This window comes from Pongo pygmaeus, chromosome 12 (genome assembly GCF_028885625.2).
Source record: "Pongo pygmaeus isolate AG05252 chromosome 12, NHGRI_mPonPyg2-v2.0_pri, whole genome shotgun sequence".
Taxonomy (NCBI): domain Eukaryota; kingdom Metazoa; phylum Chordata; class Mammalia; order Primates; family Hominidae; genus Pongo; species Pongo pygmaeus.
In genome coordinates, this window is record NC_072385.2 from 94,481,723 (window position 1) to 94,502,730 (window position 21,008).

At 35.2% G+C, this 21,008-nt stretch overlaps 1 protein-coding gene across 5 annotated transcripts in view; it reads left to right on the forward strand.

Moving 5' to 3' along the window:
* MAP4K3 (mitogen-activated protein kinase kinase kinase kinase 3) overlaps nucleotides 1–21,008 on the forward strand; it is a 199,589-nt gene that overhangs the window by 105,443 nt on the left and 73,138 nt on the right. For all 5 annotated transcript variants that reach the window (XR_008500605.2, XM_054475488.2, XM_054475489.2 and 2 more), the window contains exons 4-12: nucleotides 1,170–1,234; nucleotides 7,062–7,117; nucleotides 7,675–7,722; nucleotides 11,050–11,092; nucleotides 12,613–12,685; nucleotides 18,335–18,466; nucleotides 18,650–18,712; nucleotides 18,800–18,881; nucleotides 18,987–19,097. Coding sequence is in view for 4 of the 5 variants with exons in the window: in XM_054475488.2 (XP_054331463.1) it covers nucleotides 1,170–1,234; nucleotides 7,062–7,117; nucleotides 7,675–7,722; nucleotides 11,050–11,092; nucleotides 12,613–12,685; nucleotides 18,335–18,466; nucleotides 18,650–18,712; nucleotides 18,800–18,881; nucleotides 18,987–19,097 (673 nt within the window). In the remaining variant the exon portion in view is untranslated. The remainder of the gene's footprint in view (nucleotides 1–1,169; nucleotides 1,235–7,061; nucleotides 7,118–7,674; nucleotides 7,723–11,049; nucleotides 11,093–12,612; nucleotides 12,686–18,334; nucleotides 18,467–18,649; nucleotides 18,713–18,799; nucleotides 18,882–18,986; nucleotides 19,098–21,008) is intronic.

Consider the following 21,008-nt stretch of genomic DNA (forward strand, 5'->3'; position numbering starts at 1 on the left):
TTTTCTGTAAAGAGAAACATAGTAAATATTTTAGGCTTTGTGGGCTACATGGTCTCTGTCACCACGACTAAGCTCTTCTGTTCTCGCGTGAAAGCAGCCATAGAGAGTATAGAAATAAATGAGTATGACTGTGTTCCAATGAAACTTTATTTATTGGCACTAAAATTTGAATTTCATATAATCATCATATGTCAAGAAATATTTTTATTATTTTCTCAACCATTTTATTTATTAATTTTAGTTACAAGTAACAGAACCATTCCCAACCATTTTAAAATAGGAAAATGATTCATAGTTACAGAGGTGAACAAAATCAGACAGCAGGCTAGATTTGGTCCACTGGCCATATTTTCCTGACCTCAATCTAATTCAATATGTTTATTCTTTCAGTCACTCATGCAGTCATTCATTTATGGAACAAATATTTATTTGCTGGATATTCTTCTAGACACTGAGAAGGTAGTGGTGAGAGAGACAGACATATATTAAGGTAGAATCTTTCTTCTGCATTAGAGCTTGCCGAGTTCAGAGATTTTCTGTCCCATCTCTGTACCATGAATGGTACATTTCCTGGTACATTTTTAAGAGATTAAATAATGAATGACTGAACAAAGGAATGAGCTATATAAATCACAGCTGATTATTTCTCCTATGACTATATGATTACAACAGCTTATAATTCGACTATGAGAGAGAAGTGCTATCTAAAGAGAAGTGAGTGATAAATTTTAAGATTGTTTTGGGAAAATCACTGTTGAATCTAGATATGAAGGTAACATTTATATTTCGCCTGTTGATGAGAGTGCTATCAAAGTAGTATACTTTGAGATTTATTGCCATTTGTCTGTGAAGAATCTGGGTAGATGTATAAACTGTTGGGGAGGAGAAATTTTTAACTAAAGGGAAATATTTTCATTATTTGGATGTGCCTGATAACAGCTTTATATCCAACAAATGGTGTATTATAAGTTTAAAACCTCAGGTTGGATTATAGTAACACATTATATTAAGTAATTCATTTACTCGTAAAGATTAATTAGTTATTTTAAAGATAACACGTTGCATTTGTTGTTTTTCAGTGTTATAGCTTACAACCTTAAAATACTTGTTACCTCACACAGACAGTTTTAATCTTGAAAATGTGATACATGCTTCTTTTCTCTTTATAGGCGAGATAAGCTTTGGATTTGCATGGAGTTTTGTGGAGGTGGTTCTTTACAGGATATTTATCACGGTAAGACCAAAGTTGTATTTTTATAGGGATTAGGTTGAATTTCTTAAAATACAGCTATTTACTATATTAAAACATCAACATTATCTTAAGGAAAGCAAGCTATGTTTTATCGTTATATTGTTTGGATATATAAAGGTATTTTAGATATAGATGGAAGAAAGGAGGAGTCTTTGCTTTATAAGTTGGAAAATTAAATGCATTTGAATTATTTGCTAATTCTGAAGAGGCATATTGTAGTTATTTCAAAAATTTAAACTCAGACCTGTAAAAATGCAAGAGCTTTGCTGGCTAATGCTAAGCTGGTAAAATATCTAGTGTATACATGAGTAGTGATAATACAAAGATAATTTATTTTGCTCTCATGTATTCAAGAAATATCAATTAAATGTTTATTCTCTTAGATACTACCAGATTCTGAGGGATTCAAAAATGATTAAAACATTTTTCACTGGGATTTCAAGGAGTATATAAGAGAGATTTGTAAAGTAAAATAAACAGCCTTTTCTTTTTCTTCCTTTTCTGTTTCTATTAGTGGATTATTGTCACAAACTGCAGAGTAGGCTTTTGATTAATGTAAAATAAAATAAAATAATATCTATGTCTATTTTCTGAGAAAATATTTTGGACCTTTTTTCTCATTTTTTCATAGAATTTGGGCTCCTGTTTTCTAGCGTGGGGCCACTTAAGTAATTTGAGGGGCGAATTACACTAAAGCAGAGATGTAAGACTATTTGGGTCCGAATTTTACTGTTTCTGTTTTACTTCATTTCACTTTATCTTCTTGGCATAGGTTTTACTTAACATAAAGATTGACGTAATAGTATTTTACTGGAATTACAGTTGAAATAGGAAAAAGGAAATGATGGATTTTCTGGAATCATTTCAGAAAGCTTAATAAAGAAATAAGCTATTTACACTGGTCTTTAAAAGATAGGTAAACTGGGTAGAAAAAAGACAATGAAGGGCCGGGTGCAGTGGCTCATGCCTGTAATCCTAGCACTTTGGGAGGCTGAGGCAGGCGGATCACCTGAGGTCAGGAGTTCAAGACTGGCCTGGCCAACATGGTGAAACCCCGTCTCTACAAAAATTAGCTGGGCATGATGGCGGGTGCCTGTAATCCCAGCTACTCCAAAGGCTGCGGCGGGAGAATTGCTTGAACCTAGGAGGTGGAGGTTGCAGTGAGCCGAGATTGCACCGTTGGACTACAGCCTGGGCAACAGAATGAGACTCTGTCTCAAAATAATAATAATAATAATAATAAAAAGACAAGTGCATTTTCAGAGGTGAAGCCGTGGTACAGTAACATGAAGGTGTGACTCGTGTGATCACTCCTGTCGGTGTGGGCGTGGGGTCGAATAGGGAGAGCCTTGAAGACCAGGTGAAAGAGTATGAGAAGGTTTCTGCTTTATGAAAAGTTATTTTTTGAGGATACTTTTGATTAAGTATAGTTGTTCTTCAATAAATATTTGAGAAACTTTTCTTTATTATTTGTGGCATTTTGATTTCAAAGATTCAGTGAAAATGAAGAGATATCTGGCATTATTTTACATTACAAAACAGTATTTCTAGAAGCTTGTAATTTCTATGTTAGAAATTCAAATGGCTGTTCCCCTTTTTTTTGGTTGGAATTTGGGTGAATTTCTCTATTATTGATTCCCTTACAATTGGTTTAATTTCCCTTTTCCTGAATTTTTTTTTTTTTTTTTTTAAACAGAGTCTTGCTCTGTCACCCGGGCTGGAGTGCAGTGGCACAATCTCGGCTCACTGCAACCTCCACCTCCGGGGTTCAAGTGATTCTCCTGCCTCAGCCTCCTGAGTAGCTGGGACTACAGGCGCCTGCCACCACACCGGCTAATTTTTATATTTTTAGTAGAGATGGAGTTTCACCGTACTGGCCAGGCTGGTCTCGAACTCTTGACCTTGTGATCCGCCCACCTCAGCCTCCCAAAGTGCTAGGATTACAGGCATGAGCCACCACGCCCGGCCTCCTGAAGTTTTTTCAGCGATATTTTACTGGTAAACTTCCTCAGTGTTTGACCCTCACTATTAGTTGATCATTTAAGTGGCTATAGATAGGTATTTTCTAGGTTGACAGGTATTTTCTTTCAGCATTTTGAAGAAGGTGGGCCATTGTCTTTTAGCTTCTATAGTTATTAGAACCTTCTGTCAGTCTAATTATTGATCCTTTGCAGGTAATCTGTTCTTCTCTCTAATTGCTTTTAGTCTTTTTCTCTTAATTTCTGGTGCCTAACGATGGGTTTATTTTTACTTTTTCTGCTTGGGACTTAACAGGCTTACCTCTGTGAATTTTGCTCTTTTATCACATCTGGACAATTATCAATTATCATCTCTTCAAATATTTTCTCCCCCAATCTACAGTCTCTCCTTTAGAATCTTAGTTAGATGTACAGTAGATCTTCATGTCTCTTCAACTCCATTTCCTATTTACCAGTTTTTTATCCTTCAGGAGAGCCTAGGGATACTCATATCTATCTTCCAGTTTACTGATTTTACAGCTGTATTAGAGCGTCCATTAGATTTTATTTTTGGTTACCATATATTTTCATGTCCAGAAATTATTTGGTTCTATTTTACATCTCCCTCCATTATTTTTTCCTTTGTGTCTTATTCTTACAGTTTTCATTCCTTCTTTTACATCTTTAGTTTTTAAGGCGTACCTTTTTTTAGTCATTCTCAGATTGTTTAGTGATTTCATCGTATATCCATGTGATTGGTCTTAGGTGTCTGATTCTGCTTTCTTCATTAAGAAGCAAGACCAGTTTAGTTACAGAAATAGGTTGTCATGATTCTTACCATTCCATTTTAACCTAACTGGTAAAAGTAACAAAGTAATATGAATTCATCAATACTGATTTATTTATACTGGTCAGCAACTGGGTCAGTGGAAAAAAATGGCAATTTTCAGGTACCCTGGATGTTCTCGTATATGAATATTGGGGATTCATATGCTTATGCAAAACCCCAAATCCTATCTTCCTCTGTGTTCACTCTTTTGGCTGTACCCATGTTTTCACCAAATAACCTTTTCTTGGCAATGTGTAATAATCTTTGGCTAGTCTATAGTGTTGTATACTTGCATCGTCATATAGGACATGTACCTCCATTTTTTCTGTGTCTCTCTCTTCTGCCTCTGTTTTATCACATTGTCATTATATAGAGAGAGTATTATGTCCTGGAATAATTTATTTGATGAAGGGGAAGTTCTTTTAATAACCCTAGTGCTTGCAAGGTTTCATCTTTAACTTTTATTTACTTTTACTTTGAAGAACTAACAGTAGAACCTTTTATTGTCCCAACATAATAGGATTTTTTTCTATTTTCCATTGAGCTTTTTGTGTTTGTTTATTTAATATTGTTCTTTAACAACTTCCCACAACCCATTATATCTTTATGGTTAATTATTTTCTCACTTATTTCATAATTTTGGATTTTGAGATCATCTTTAGTGAGGTTTTTCAGTGGGAATTCTGTGTGGCATTTGAAGGTGTGTCCTTCCAGAGTTTTGTTTTTTGTTTTTTGGGTTGTTGTTTTTTTTTCTGGGATCCTGGTGGCCTCATTGTTTCCAATATAGATTTGAATGCTCAACTTGAGTAAGGAGGCCTATGGTGACAAATTCTAAGAGGAGGCGTTTTTCCTTCATCCCTATAACAGCCAAAATCCCTAGTTATCTTCTGTGCTTGTCTACACCTTTAATGAGGATGTAGCCCTCTGAGGGTTCTGGTTTTATGTGGGTGTTTATTTTAGCTCTTCTGCAGACCTAGGGCCTTGTCTTCTGTACCCATGTAGAGGACAATGCTAAAGCCCTAGCTTACCAAGATTGACCTTCCCCTAAGAGACAGCTAGAATATTCTTTCACAGTTTTACCTTCTCTTTTTCGTTTCAGTTTTTGTTTTCATCTTCTGGGAAAGTGTCTTACTGTTTGTAAAGTTAGCTAGTAATTGAAAAGGTTATTTCTAAAAAAAAAAATTTGTCTTTCACTTCTAAGTGTTATTTTCAGGGTTTTCAGATTATCTTATTTATCATATTTTAGAAACAGAAATCTCAAGGAGGTTTATCTTACTGAATGTGTGTGGGCTTGGAAGCCACAGAAATAAGTTATATGGTTTATCCGTAGACATTTAAACCCAACCCTGTCCTTAAAATAATCTAATTGGAATAGATTTCTCTCTTTCATAATTGTAAAATACCACAAGTACTCCAAACTAAACATGTTTACAAATCTGTTAAGTTTGTGTAAATGTGAGTTTACTATCTAGCCAAGGTTTTTATCTTTGGAATTTAATTCAATTTCTAGAATAGTCTCCCACTTTTTATTCTAAAGTGATTTAATAGTGAAAAAGAAAACTATTTTAGCAAAATAGTTTTGCTAAAACTATTTTTATTCTGCTAAAACTATTTGCTAAACAGATGCTCTGTTTGTGCTGCTATAAAAAAATGCCTGAGACTGAGTAATTTATAAACAACAGAAATTTATTTCTCACAGTTCTGGAGGCTGGGAAGTGCAAGATCAAGGTGCCAACAGGTTTGGTGTCTGGCAAAGACCCATTTCTCATAGAGTGCACACACACTGTGTCCTCACATGGCAGAAGAGATGGAAGGGCAAAAAAGAGTGGACACTGCTTGAAGTCTCTTTTATTAAGAGTCTTAATCTCATTCACAAGGGGGAGCACTCATGACCTAATCTCCTCCTCAATGTCCTGCCTCTTTGAGATTAAGTTTCAACATGAGTTCTGGAGGAACTTAGCAGATGCACACACAGGAAATATTATTTATAAGATTAAGACCTATATATTGATGTAAAGATGTTCATCATAAGTGAAAAGAGTAGGTTTCAGAATTGTATGTTGTAATATGATTCCACTTATGTGTTTCTGAGATACATATAGTTTATAAAATGTCTGTTTAAAATAGTCTGGTAGATTATAGACCAAACTATTGGTATTGCTTACTGTTGAGTAACATTTTGGATAAAGAAGAGACCTTTAATTTCCAAACTTTTCTATTGATTGGAACTTTAGAGTGAAGATATATTAATTTTATAGCTATCTGGCTAATATTTTTATAAAAAGTATTGATTTAAAACTAGTCATAATACATGTTCTACATCAATTAAAAAAGCTTTAATAAAAACTAGCTAAACCTGTTGGACATCGTTTCTTTTGATGTTTAAGAGATGATATTGATGAATGAGATATAAAAATGGGAATATAATTAATTTCAGTGACTACTTTAGACATTCATTCATTCCATAAATATTTATCGGTCTGCTTTTCTGTGCCAGGCACTGTTCTGCATGCTGGAGATACAACGATGAGCAAATCAGATTTTTAAAAAGCAAAAAATTGGCTGGGCACAGTGGCTCACACCTGTAATTCCAGCACTTCAGGAGGCTGAGGCAGGAAGATTGCTTGAGCCCAGAAACTCAAGACCAGCCTGGGCAAGATAATGAGACCCCATCTGTGCAAGAAATAAAAAATAAACTAGCCAGGTGTGGTGGCATGCACCTATGCCCCCAGCCACTCAAGAGGCTGAGGTGGGAGGATCACTTTAGCCCAGGAGGTTGAGGCTGCAGTGAGCTGTGATTGCACTACTACACTCCAGCCTGGGCGACATAATGAGACCCTGTCTCAAAAAAAAACTGGAGCCAGGCACAGTAGCACAGTAATTCATGCCTGTAGTCCTAGCTTACATTTCAGTAGGATTGTTTAGGTATACTAAGTCTGTTGCTTAAACTTGCAAAACTTTATTATATATTGAAAAACATGCACTGACTAATTTTATGAGTATTAATTTTCTTCTTTTACAGTAACTGGACCTCTGTCAGAACTGCAAATTGCCTATGTTAGCAGAGAAACACTGCAGGTAAATCAAGTGCTAATTCAAAAATAACATTTTCCATTAAACCAAGTCTTTACTTATTGTGCATTGCCTGTTCAGCAAAGTAAGAACTAAATATTTTAGTTTGGTAGACTCTTAAAATGAGTTTCAATACATTTGAAAATTGTGTAATGAACTCAAATTATATTTACAGATAAACACTTTAAAGCATAAATATGGTGATATAACCTAAAATTTAAGCACTGTGCATGTTATTGTATATTTTCCTCTTAATACCAAAGAAAGGCTTGAAAATTAAGCACTATCATGGGAATTCAAACACTCTGATACTAATTAGGTATATACTTTTTAAAAGTTATTTCAAACTATTTGTAGAATTTACTGAAAATTTTCTTAGAAAAATTAGTCATTTTCTTGATCTTTTTCTTAGGATATCTCATTAAAATATGTTAATGATTACTACTAGATCTCCTGTAAAGATTAAATAAAATACACAGAATACTACCCGTTTGATCACATAAAATCCCAAAGAGTGCTCTTTGATAAAATCTTGTTTATTTTTCTGTTTTTTGAAACTCCAGGGATTATATTATCTTCACAGTAAAGGAAAAATGCACAGAGATATAAAGGTATACATTATATTTTTAACATAACAACCCTGTCTTCATTTTTAAATACTCTGATCAAATTGTTTTGAGCAAAATTGTTTTATTTGATAAATTTATCTGAAATGTTACCACAATAAAAATGAGTGATACTTTTAATAGTTTAATTTTTTATAGCAGCTTTATTGAGGTACAATTCACATACCATAAAATTCACCCTTTTAAAGTATATCATTCAGTAGATTAATGTTTTAATAACTCATTTTAGCTTCTTTATAGTTATTAGTAAAATGCAGAGTGAGCTTATAGCTTTCATCAAGTTATAGTTTTTAGTAAGTTTTATGCTTTGACTATTTCAGTGAGCTTTCGCAGTCTTAAGTCAAAGTCTTAGTAATGCATCAAAATGGATAAATTGACCTTTGACACTTTCTCATAGTCTTTTTTTCTTTTTTTTTTTTCTTTTTTTTTTTTTTTTGAGATGGAGTCTCACTCTGTTGCCCAGGCTAGAGTGCAGTGGCACAATGTCGGCTCACTGCAACCTCCCCCTCCCAGGTTCAAGTGATTCTCCTGCCTCATCCTCCCGAGTAGCTGGGATTACAGCCACCTGCCACCATGCTTGGCTAATTTTCGTATTTTTAGTAAGGACAGGATTTCACCATGTTGGCCAGGCTGGTCTCAATCTCCTGACCTCAGGTGATCATCCCACCTTGGCCTCCTAAAAGTGCCAGGATTACAGACCTGAGCCACTGTGTCCCGCCTTCTCATAATCTTTTATTTATTTAGCTGGCAGAGGAGAGCAGGTGCTCTGGATGTGCTGGAGTTAGCTCAGTGGTACAGCAGGTGCTATGGTAGGAATCCTTAGCATATTTCTAAAGATACTGCCATCTCCCCAGTTTAGGTTTTTTTTCTTTCACTTATTTTTCTTGTCCCTTCTTTGTTCATCCCTCCTCGTATTTCTCTCTTCCCCTTTTGTTTTCTAACATTTTCTCTAACATAAAGATTTTTAACCTTTTTTGAGGATAGAGGTTGGGACAAATCTTACTGCTCTCTGGGTCTCTGATAATAAACCATGAACTGTCTTCTGAGAAAATGTCGTTATGCGCATGTCTTCAAGTTTTCCATGAAATTTCAATGGACTCACAGATAACCTGCTGAGATCCCTTGTTTGGAGGTATTTTTTTGTGGTCTACTTAAAAGACATAAAGAGCTTTTGGAGTTCAAAGGTAGAAGAGCTCACAAGAAGATGAGCAGCTCAAGAAAGGTTCTGTGTCGTTGGCATGTAGATGATCTGGGAGGATTGATAGATTTTTGTCAGAAATGGAAGTTGGAGTACATTTCAAGCAGAGAAAACAGTGTGAACAGATACAGAAGTTAGAAAGTGTGAGGCCATTTTAGAGAACATAAATCTGTACCATATTATTGAAGAGAAGAGAATGTATGAGACTAATTAGAGATGGGACTGGTTGGGTAGTTTGGTGTTCCATTATGCGGGGACTTCTGTGCCAGACTTCAGAGTCTGGGCCTAATTGGGTTGATTTGATTTGGGCCATCACCACCATTTCTACTCCTGTCTAAGCCACCATAATGTTATATCATGTGGTCTTCTGTAATAGCTTGAGTGGTCTCAATGCTCCCATTCTTAGTGGTTTTGTAGTCACTTTTCCGCTTGGCGACCAAAGGGACCTTTTCAACCAGATCTTGTCACTCTCCTGCTTATAAACCACCATTGGTTTCCCATCATACTCAGTATAAAGTTCAGATGCCTTTAGCATGACCTACAAGGTTACACATGGTCTCACCCATGCATTTCCCTGTGACCTCATCTTACATTCCACTTTTCTCTGTTTTACTCATTCTTTTCCAGCCACACTAAACTTGCCGATCTTAGAATATGTTGAGCTCATTCTAGCCCCAGGTCTTCAAATTTCCTCCTCCCTTCCTGAAATGCTCTTCTCGCAGATTTTGGTGTGGCTCTGTACCCTTACTTCACCCAGATCTCTGCTCATATATTACTGCCTTTGGAGAGGCCTTCCCTGCCGTGTCTTCAGAGTAATTATCTCTGCCTGACTTTGAATCATTTGTTGATTCATTCATTCATAGATGATAAATATATTTATTTTAAGTTTTTTTCTCCTACTTGGATGTAAGCTCCATGGGAATTGGAACTTATTCATTACTGTAACCCCGGAGCTTAAAATAGCACCTGACTACTAGTAGCCTCTCAGGGAGGGAAAGGAGGGAGAAGAGGAAGGCCATGACGTACAAGTGACATGATATAAGCTATAACTTAGGAAAGTTAGTCTGAGCTGGAGAAAGGCCGAACTGAAGCCTCTGACAGAAGTCTTAGATAGCTACCGACTAGATCAAGTTAAAATCCCTGCTCCTAGTCTCTTTCCTTTTTCTCCTTCCCCCACTATTCCATAGAGCTACAGTAGTATCAGTGGGTGGGTGCAGCTCAGCTTCACTGGTGACATTTGGAGTTTGGGAGCCTTTTTTTTTCCTCCCCAACTGCCTGTCTCCTGTGCCAGTCTTTTAATATTTCTTCCTCATGTTGGTTGAGAGTAGGAGGGTTCCCAGTATTTTTTCCACCAAACCCATACTTACATGATTGATGGCACCTTGGACCAAAGAGCCCACAATACCTTTGGGATATAGTGTTGCTACCTCTTCCAAAAGCTTTGAGCTTATTGAAGATGAAGTCATCATTATCTTCTTTGAGCTTAGGTCAAGAAGCAAAAGTGGCTAAAATGCAACCAGATCATGCAAAGGGGTGACATTTTAATTGTGTGGGCCTGTGGCTAGTTGTTTATGTACTGGATGGGCCTAAGCACTTGGCAAGGCACATTAGGATAGACAACCTCATGTACTAAGCAGCAAGGTACAGTCTCACATACCAACCCTGGTTCAATTGATGGTGAGTTCCTAGAAAGGGAGGTTCTTTTAAAAAAAACACACACACACACACAAACAGGAAACAATAATCAAGTTTAAAGTGTAATGTAAACAGTTGAAAATGCATTGTACGGTTACATTTTAGTGTGGTGATAGTGTTTGATCAATGAGGAAATAACATTTTGATGAAAACTAATATATCACTTTTATATTAACATTCATACTATGTTAGTAGCAGCTTTTTTGCAAGGCAGAACGTTTTACAAGGGTAGTCAAATTGCCTAAAAAGTGGACAGTAGATTTACCTGTGACTCTAATGATACGACATTTTCATTAAGCACACTTTAAGTACTTCTAGGTCAAAGGCTGTGATTATTTTAAATATGTATATTTATTATATACATGCTGTCTGATAAAATATCTATTTCCTACTTTAACTAAAATATTGTTACTTTGAAGGGAGCTAACATTCTATTAACGGATAATGGTCATGTGAAATTGGGTAAGTAAATTGGAATTTTGTCACATGCACAAATCTGTTCTAAAACATAGTAAAGTGTATGTTTTCCTTTGTAGGACCAGGTTTTCCCTCTCCTAAGACGGCATCTATGTATTTTTAGATGGAAATCTCGTTGCTGTGCCGTCGCCTCTCTACATCCACTTCTCTTAAACAGGGATAAAGTCTGTCCTTCACATAAGACATATCTGTTGTAAAGATACTGTGAAAGAATATCCTTTCTGAATTCTTTCACCTCTAAACCCAGGAATGTGACTTCTGTAATAGTAAGAAATCTGTACAGAATTACTTTGTAACCAAAAAATCAATAACTCCAAAAACGCTTTATTCTTTACATAAAGCTTTTAAAATAAAATACAGCATTACTTATTTAAGAATGTAATTTAGATGCTGAATGTTGCTTTATTTCAAACAGTAACATATTTCATTTTGTAACTGTAGGTTGTTAAATTTTCAATTAAAATAGAGTTCAAAACCTAAATAATGACTTAATTTGCAAGTTTAAGAACAAGTGTTCGTTATAGTTTTATGAACAAAGTCATATTTGTTAGTATTAAATGAAATAGTTAATAACAAATACAAAACAGTTATTTTAAACTATATCTATTAGATAAACCCAAATTAAAAATAAGTATTTTATAAAAATATAGATATAACTATTTTGAACTATAACCTGTGAGATTAATCAGATTTAAGAATATGTATCTAGAAATTAACATATAATAAAAATTTCCTACGTGACTTCTAAATATGGGAAAAACAGAAAAGATATGTCCTGTTCTTTTTAGCTATCTATTGATTGCTTAGTGAACAGCTTTTTATCAGCAGTTTAATATTTTGTGCCAGTGTTATGTACCTTACTCAAAGACATACTATTTATAATATATCTTACTTGAGAAGGATTTAGAAGTCATCAGTAAACTAGAAAATATTAGATCTCCAAATACTTACCTTAAAGAATAGTAACAAATCATACATAAAAATAATTTCCTGATAGTGACTGATACTGGTACTAAATGTATTGTTAAGTTTGGGGATATTCTGATTGGATGTCTTTTCAAGCTACAAGTAGACTTACTGGTTTATCTGATGTCAATCATGGGTATGGAGAAAGTGAATGGAATATAATGTCTCTTAAAGATCCCTTCCAGTGATATTCCTTGGATTTCTGGTCCTGAGAATTAGAAATTACAATATTAATAAGTTTGGCAATTTACATTCTCTCAGCTGTCACTTTCTCTTCAAAATTATTTGATCTTGACCTTTGTTATTTGATTTATGTGGGGATATGTGAGAATCTATTTGGCTGTGATATGTATTCACTACTTTGTGATATTTTAATGCTAGTCCATTAAAGTTAAAATTTGTAATGTGATGTTTGAGAATATCCTGTATTGCTGTGAAATTAACTTAATAAAAATAACTTTTAAAAGTTTCTTTTTACGTTGCCTTAAACAATTTTATTTTCTCTCAGTTTCTTAAATGTTTCTCATTTTTTTTAATAGCTGATTTTGGAGTATCTGCACAGATAACAGCTACAATTGCCAAACGGAAGTCTTTCATTGGCACACCATATTGGTAATTGTATTTTAATTGATATTTAATACTTTGTTCTATCATTATTGGATATAGCGTTTCTAAAAATAGACTGGTCAGAATTTTTCAGACTAAGATTAAGAAAAAAGTCATCAACAGGCAAAGTAATTCAGGCATGTACACTTACGGGTGGATTACATGGCCAGAAAATATTCTACCATGTTATTTTTCACTAAGCAGAAAAGGCTTTAATGATTGATATGGCTTTCAGAAACCTTAATATTTGTTCTAGCCTTGCTGGAAAATCCTGACTCTTTTTCCTGTACATTTCTCATGTATTTTCACAGGTGTTTTTATATCTTTCTTCACCCCCATTTCCAGTCCATATTGTGATTAATCTTTCAACATTACATTATTCAAGTACCTCTTTGCCAAAAACTTTTTGGCATGTCTTGGTTGCCTATAGGATCAAATGCAGATTTCTTGACAGTTGAGTCTTCTGTGATCTGTCCTCTGTCTGCTTCATTAGCCTTAGCTCCTACCGGTCTTCTCCATGGACCTTCCTTTCTAGCCATGTTTGTCTGTTAGATACTGATCATAGTATAAAAACTATCCTACTCGCATATTTATTTACAGAATAGTTTTTGGCCACTTACTATGTGCTAGATGTGATATTAAGCAGTATGATTATAATGGTGGATTGGTATAGAGCTTTTTTTGTTCATACCATTACTTTGAAGTAACAGCACCCTGGAATTCCTACCTTGCTTTCAGCTTATGTGCAGCCACTCCCCTGATGCCCTCTTCATCTGACTCATCAGCAGTCATATAGCACTAATTACTACTACTGATTTTTTTGTATTTAGAATATGATGTATATACCATTTTCATGTCAACTTATCTTTTCATCAATATATATTTTAAAAGTCAAATAATGCTAAAAAGGCATATGAGAAAAACTCTTAGTTGTAACTTCTGCCATCTCTAGCATTATTCATTTACAGATACTGTGTTGTGATAGTTGAAGATCTTAGCTCTCATCATTCATCTTCCAATCATCTTATCTTTCCAGTGTACTTTGCTGAGTCAATTAACAGTACTTTCCTGAAAAAAGCTTTTCCTGAATTTAATAATTTCATTTTTAATTTACTTAGTTTCTTGTTTCTGTTTTTAAAATCCCTGATTAACACTTTCCATACCTTCCCACATTTTGCAGTTTTGTAAGATGCCTCTGTGTACTTTTCTATACTATAAAGTCTGTCACATTATCTGTCAGTGCTGATTTTTGTCTAGTTGGTGTTGCTTTGTTTTTGTTTTTGTTTTCCTAGAATAATCCTTCCTGGAGTCATTTTCCCTCCTTTTCCAGTCTGGACTGTTGAATTCTCTAGCTCTTTTGCCTAGCTCTGCTCTGGCAGTCTTTCATCTTCAGCTTAGCATTCCTTTCTTGGATTCTAGGTCTTCTTCTTTCATGATGTACTCCTTCCTTTTTGTGTGTGTGAAACACATCTTAATAACTTTCTGAGAAACCGTGCATGGGAGTAACATTTTTGAGATTTTGCATGTGTATCCTTGTACATGATTGATAATTTTGGTGGGTAATTCTAGGATAGAGTTTTTGAAGTATTGTACTAGTGTCTTCTGTGGTGCCCATGGTGTGATACCATTATCTATGATCTATTGAATGTAACTCCTCCCCCCAGAATCATTCCTGGTGTTTTGATATTCCATAATTATATACCTCAAAAAATTTTTTTTTTATTGTTTTTACTTTTATTCATTGTACTTGGCTTGGCATTTGTGCTTTATAATGCAAAGACTCATGTCTTTTCAGTTTGGGGAAGTACTCCTCTATTATTTCTTTGATAATTTCTTTGCTATACTTTTTCCTGCTCTCTATGGAACTCATTGGTTGTATCTTGGACCACTTAAATTAATCCATTAATTTTCTTATATTTTCTCTAAGAACAAAAAAATCTTTTTTGTTCTACTTATAAGAGTTCCTCAACTCTTTACATTCATATTTTCATGATGGAGGCTTCCCTCAAATGTCCACTAATCCTTATATTTTGGTTCACTTTGAAGAGCATGGCACTAAAAACTGTTTCATAACTCTTTTTGTATGGGAAGTCGGGTGGTAAACCTGGTTGTTAGTGTTCTAGAACTGGTCGAGTGAAGGAAGCAGAGGTGTTCATTGTTCTATATACGTACTTCTACTTAATCATGTCCTCTCCCTTTAACCTCTTCACTCCTTGGTTCCTGGTGTCTCTTGAGTCTGCAGTCTCTCTTCTTCGTCTTGGTCCTTATCCAATGGGAATGGGGAGGGAATAGTTGCTGGGGCTTAATGGATGAGAGTAGGAATGCCACGGACTGACTCTTGACACTTTCTAATACTCCTGTTTCCAGCCCAACCTCAAACCTACTATTGCTACTTTTTAAACCTAACTTGTCAACATTTCCAGGATATTTGAGGCTCATTGGCTGCTAGTTGTTCTTTTCCTTGGCACCTGCTTAGGTTTGCCCTGCCTCCTGTTTGCTACATCATTTACTATTCTTCTATTTTTAGTCTGTGTGTTATGGTTTTAGGTGAAATATGTCTGCTGGACTTTTCAAAGATGGTGGTATGTGTATATATTTCTCTTTGTTCTTCTCTATATTGTTTTGGGTTGAGCAGAGTGAGAGCTTGAATTGCTGTCATTTTTAAGTACACTGTCTTCTCAGTTTTATTGTAAACATCTCTCATTAAATCTTCAGGATCTGACTTGATTCTGTACAATATTTATTCACTGAATGTTAATGATGACATTTCCAACTCCAGTTTCTCAGGTTAAAAATTTATGTCATTGCTCTTGCAATAATGTGGAAAATATCTTGGGAACATGTGAAATTGTGAATTAGGTAAAGTTAATTTTGGAAACACTCTCCCTGTATCTGTCTTTCTCGTATTGTATCTTTCCTACCTAAAATCTAAAAATTTAGAACCTCTCTCTTCCCAAGTGATTAGGTCGGCAGTTATTCAGTTGTTCGAAAAAGTCTGCTTGAAATGACAGTTCTCAAAATTAAACACATATGTACCTTGAACATTTTATTTCAATTTAAGACATATATGTACATTTATTCAACAATCTTTTGATAAAGAATCAAGAGCTTTTCTTAGAGTAGATTACTTACTAGAGTTCCATTTTAGTAATGCAAACCACACACACCCCAATGCATCAACTACATTTCTTAGTCAGGTTTATTGAGGTATAAATTTACCCTTATTAGGTGTACAGTTGTGCAAATTCATACAGTTGTATGAATGTTGAGAAACTTGTATGCTGTGATGGTAAGAAACCTCCAGAACACATTGACACTATCCAAAAAATCTTTTATTTTGCCCCTTTTTAGTAAATGCTCTCCCTCCATCCATAGCATCTGGTAATCCCTGATCTGATTTCTGTCTCTATATTTGTGCCTTTTCCTTGAGTGGCATACAAATAGAATCATATAATCTGTAGTCTTCCCAGTGTTCTGCCATCGTCATGTTCTTATCTAACGTACCAGGTTTTTTGGCTCATCTTTAGAAATTTGCCTTTCTAAAAGCAAAGTATTTCTAAAGCATTCACTAATTTTTGTTTGTTTGTTTGTTTTGTTTTTCTTTTTGTTTTTTGAGATGGGGTCTCACTCTGTCACCCAGTCTGGAGTGCAGTGGTGTGATCTCAGCTCACTGCAACCTCTACCTCCCAGGCTCAAGCGATCGTCCTACCTCAGCCTCACAAGTAACTAGAACCACAGGCATGCGCCACCATGCCCAGCTAATTTTTGCATTTTTGGTAGAGATGGGGTTTTGCCATGTTGCCCAGGCTGGTCTCAAACTCCTGAGCTCAAACCACCCGCCTGCCTCAGCCTCCCAAAGTTCTAGGATTACAGGCGTGAGCCACTGCTCCTGGCCAGCATTCACTAACTTTTAAACCTTCATTATAACTATGTGTTTACAATAGCAAATGTAACTGGAATAAACAGTTTCAGAGATGAACCCAGTTGACTGTGATAAGCACACAACTTAGCTGGCTGGAGTAGACATGTACTAAGTGGAATATTTCCCTTGTATTTTCATAGAGGAAAGGAGAGCATCAGCTAATGGAACTAGTAAGGGGAGGCAAGTTAGAAGCATATCACTTGTATGTATTTCCCACTCCACTAGGGCATTTCTACCAGCTACTTGGAATCTAGTCATCATAAAAGTAATAACTGACACTTTGAAATTCACTTTTCTAATAGTAATTTAAATTTTCATAAGATCTGTTTCAGATTTAAAAGATTTTGAGACCAGGGGTTTTGAAAGTTAAAGAGTTTTTTGTTTTTAACTTTACTGACTTACTTGACCTTCCTGAAATCATACCAGGAAGATAAATGTATATTTGTAAGATTATCTAGACTGCTCTTTAGTATGGAAGAGTTGAGATGTTTATTTCAATTAGTTGCTTTTAAAAATATTGTTTAGGATTTGAAAATTTTTATATTTGATAATTAATAATTTAAATCAGTCAAATTCAAATTTATGGAAGTATAATTAGAATAAGACTGTAGCAAAGGAAAGAGAAACAAAAAAATTACTGAATTTGGGTAACTTTCCTCTGAATAAATACATTTTTTAAAAGTAGACACACGTTTTTATAACTTTTCCATTATTACAATAGAACTGGAAAAAATGCCAAATAAGTTTTTAGTAAATATGAATTAAATACTAAATATGAAGATTATTGGTGCCCAAAGGAATAGTTTTGGTGAAGTAAAAACAGAGATTGCCAGGTTGCAGTTTTTTGATAAAAGGAAGTAGAGCTATAGATTGTTTATTACAAATATTATTTATTGAATTTTGCATGTACAGAGAGATTGGGAGCATGAATGATTTTGGACGTGTTGCTCTATTAGAATTGTATATTTTTATAAACCTTTTTAGTAACTAGTATAAGGAAGTAACAATGGAATCACCAATAGGGGACTGAAGTGGAGGGTCTTTTTTAAAATGTATAAACAAAGGTTTAATTGACTCACATTATTGCATGGCTGGGGAGGCCTCAGAAAACTTACAATCGTGGAGTAAGGCAAAAAAGCAGGCACCTTCTTCACAAGGTGGCAGGAGAGAGCCCTCAGGGGAAACTGCCACTTTTAAAACCATCAGACCTTGTGAGAACCCTCTCACTATCATGAGAAAAGCATAGGGGAAACTGACCCAATGATCCAGTCACCTCCTACCAGGCCCCTCCCTCGACACATGGGGATTACAGTTGGAGATGAGATTTGGGTGGGGACACAGAGCCAAACCGTACCATTCTGCCCCTGCCCACCCCCTAAATTGCAGGTCCTTTTTACATTTCAAAACCAGTCATGCCTTCCCAACAGTCCCCCCAAAGTCTTAACTCATTCCAGCGTTAATCCAGAAGTCCAAGTCCAAAGTCTCATCTGAGGCAAGGCAAGTCCCTTCCACCTATGAGCCTGTATAATCAAAAGCAAGTTACTAATGAGGGTCTTATGAGATGTCAAGGTCTTGGAAAAGGTGGACCTTTTAAGTACTACATATTTATTTTTCAAAAACCAAGGCCTAAAGAGGCCTTAATTTAGATAGTGATAATTCCTTGTGCCTCTGGGTGGGAGTATAAAGGAAAACATATAATAGAAGTTTTTTATTTTCTGGAATATTTGTTTCAGGATGGCTCCAGAAGTTGCAGCTGTTGAGAGGAAGGGGGGTTACAATCAACTCTGTGATCTCTGGGCAGTGGGAATCACTGCCATAGAACTTGCAGAGCTTCAGCCTCCTATGTTTGACTTACACCCAATGAGGTCAGTGCATCATCATTGAAGAATCCTATGCTTAAGGTTTTTTTCCTCTTAGTATGCTGTCATGAACAAGTAATTTATTAGTCTTGTTTTACCTTACTTGGGGAACAAATAGTAATAGAATTTGTGTAATAGATTAAAATGTGAAATATTAAAATGCTGTGTAATGATGTGTTGATTTTTCAGAGCATTATTTCTAATGACAAAAAGCAATTTTCAGCCTCCTAAACTAAAGGATAAAATGAAGTGGTAAGTATTTTTATGTTATTTACTTTTATGGTAAGATGAGCAAAAAATGAATTGGAATGTAAAAGTCTAATTTTCTAAATTTCTTAGGTCAAATAGTTTTCATCACTTTGTGAAAATGGCACTTACCAAAAATCCGAAAAAAAGACCTACTGCTGAAAAATTATTACAGGTATTATTTTTGCCCTGAAATGTATATATATATATTTTTCAAAAGATAAAATGTCATTGAATCAGATTTATAGTAAGTGTTCTGCGTTGTATTTGATTTTTGTAGCATCCTTTTGTAACACAACATTTGACACGGTCTTTGGCAATCGAGCTGTTGGATAAAGTAAATAATCCAGATCATTCCACTTACCATGATTTCGATGATGATGATCCTGAGGTAGGAATTGCTTTTACCAACTGGCATATATAACATGTATATGTGTATGTATATATGTGTGTCTGTATGTATGTCTCAAAATCCATTTTTTTTAATTTTGGAGTCTAGTTTAAATAAAAAAGCTCTTGAGGGAACAATTAATTCTTTGTCTTTGCCTTTCATGGAAAATCAAATGCTAGGTTTTTCTTATTGACTACTTATAGGTGACTATAGTGTGAAAATGGCAAAGGCAAATCATTTAATCCACTTGTTGAAATCACTGTAGTTATTTCAAAATAGCCATTTTCGATGAAGTTGCCAAATAATTGTTCACTGTACAAGGGAAAGCAAATGGGAAGTGCCTAAACAAGACGTTTGAATATTCAAAATCTCCCCTCAGTTTGCTTCTCAAAAAGAATCCTCAGTTTGGCCTGGTGGCTCATGTCTGTAATCCCATCACTTTCGAAGGCTGAAGCAAGAGGATTACTTGAGGCCAGGAGTTTGAAACCTGCCTGGACAACATAGTAAGACCCCGTTTCTATCTTTAAAAAAAATTCTTATACAATACTTCATAAATTATTAGAGGTTAGTAGGAAGTGTAGGCTTGACTTTGCCGGTGACTAAAACTCAGTTATTCACTATGGAAATGTTTTAAAATGAGCCAGTATAGTTGTTAATAAAATAATTCTAATATGACAGAAGCATTGATATTAATGGAAGCTTCACTTCTGTTTGCATATGTAACATTCCCAGCACTGCTAATAGTTGTGGCAACGAAGATAAATTCAGTATATGTGACATGGCAGAATTCTGTTATTGGGTCTGTAACAGAAGTGGATAGCCTTTAACTCTACTGGCTTTATGGGAGGCCCTTAAAAATATTGTAAATTTCATTAATGACTGAAGGTGAAGTGTTTAGAAAGATGGCCACAGATTGTCTTAAGTCAGAGAGAACCTTTCTATCAATTCAGCATTGTCCCAGCTTGCCATCTTATGATAGATAAGCTATTTGTCCTTTTGTTTAAAGGTCTGGAAAGGAGTTTGGAGCATAAAAATGTAAGAAATGTAAAGTATAATTAACCTTATAATTATACTCTAAAGAAGTTTTTTTTGTTTTGTTTTTGGTTTTTTTTTGAGATGAGTCTTACTCTGTTATCCAGGCTGGAGTGCAATAGCATGCTCTCGGCTCACTGCAGCCTCTGCCTCCTGGGTTCAAACGATTCTCCTGCCTCAGCCTCCTGAGTAGCTGGGATTACAGGAGCCCACCACCACGCCCAGCTAATTTTTGTATTTTTAGTAGAGATGGGGTTTCACCACGTTGGCCAGGTTGGTCTCGAACTCCTGACCTTGTGATATGCCCACCTTGGTCTCCCAAATGCTGGGATTACAGGCATGAGCCACCGCACCTGGCCTGAAGAAGTTTTTTGGTGTTGATTTGCTTAATTTTATTTTTAAGAAAGTTAAGATTTATAAACTCTTCTAGTCTTATTTAGTATACAGGCAGTCCTTGATGTGCATGGTAGTATGGGACTGTAAAAATGACTGCATAAGCTAAAATTCTGCAAAGTAATCTTAATAATCAGTGGGAAAAATTATAATTGTTTCATGACCTTTAAAATTTTTTGTTAAAGCATAAACTCTGTTACTGTCAGTTATAATTATAGAAATGTGAAAAAATAGTAAAACTATTATTTACAGTGTATTATAAATATTAGAATCATTGAGAGTTAACGTGTTTCATTTCTTTGTTAATAAACTTTTCATGCACATTTTTTACTTATCTAGTAGTCTGCTTGTTGAGTAGTTTGCCTTCTCATCATGTGCCTGTGACACAGAGTAACTATCTTTTCTATGCCTTGGCAAATTGTCATATTCCTTTCTAATTTTCTTTCTAATCATGATCATGACGTGCATCTGTTATTTACATAGTAA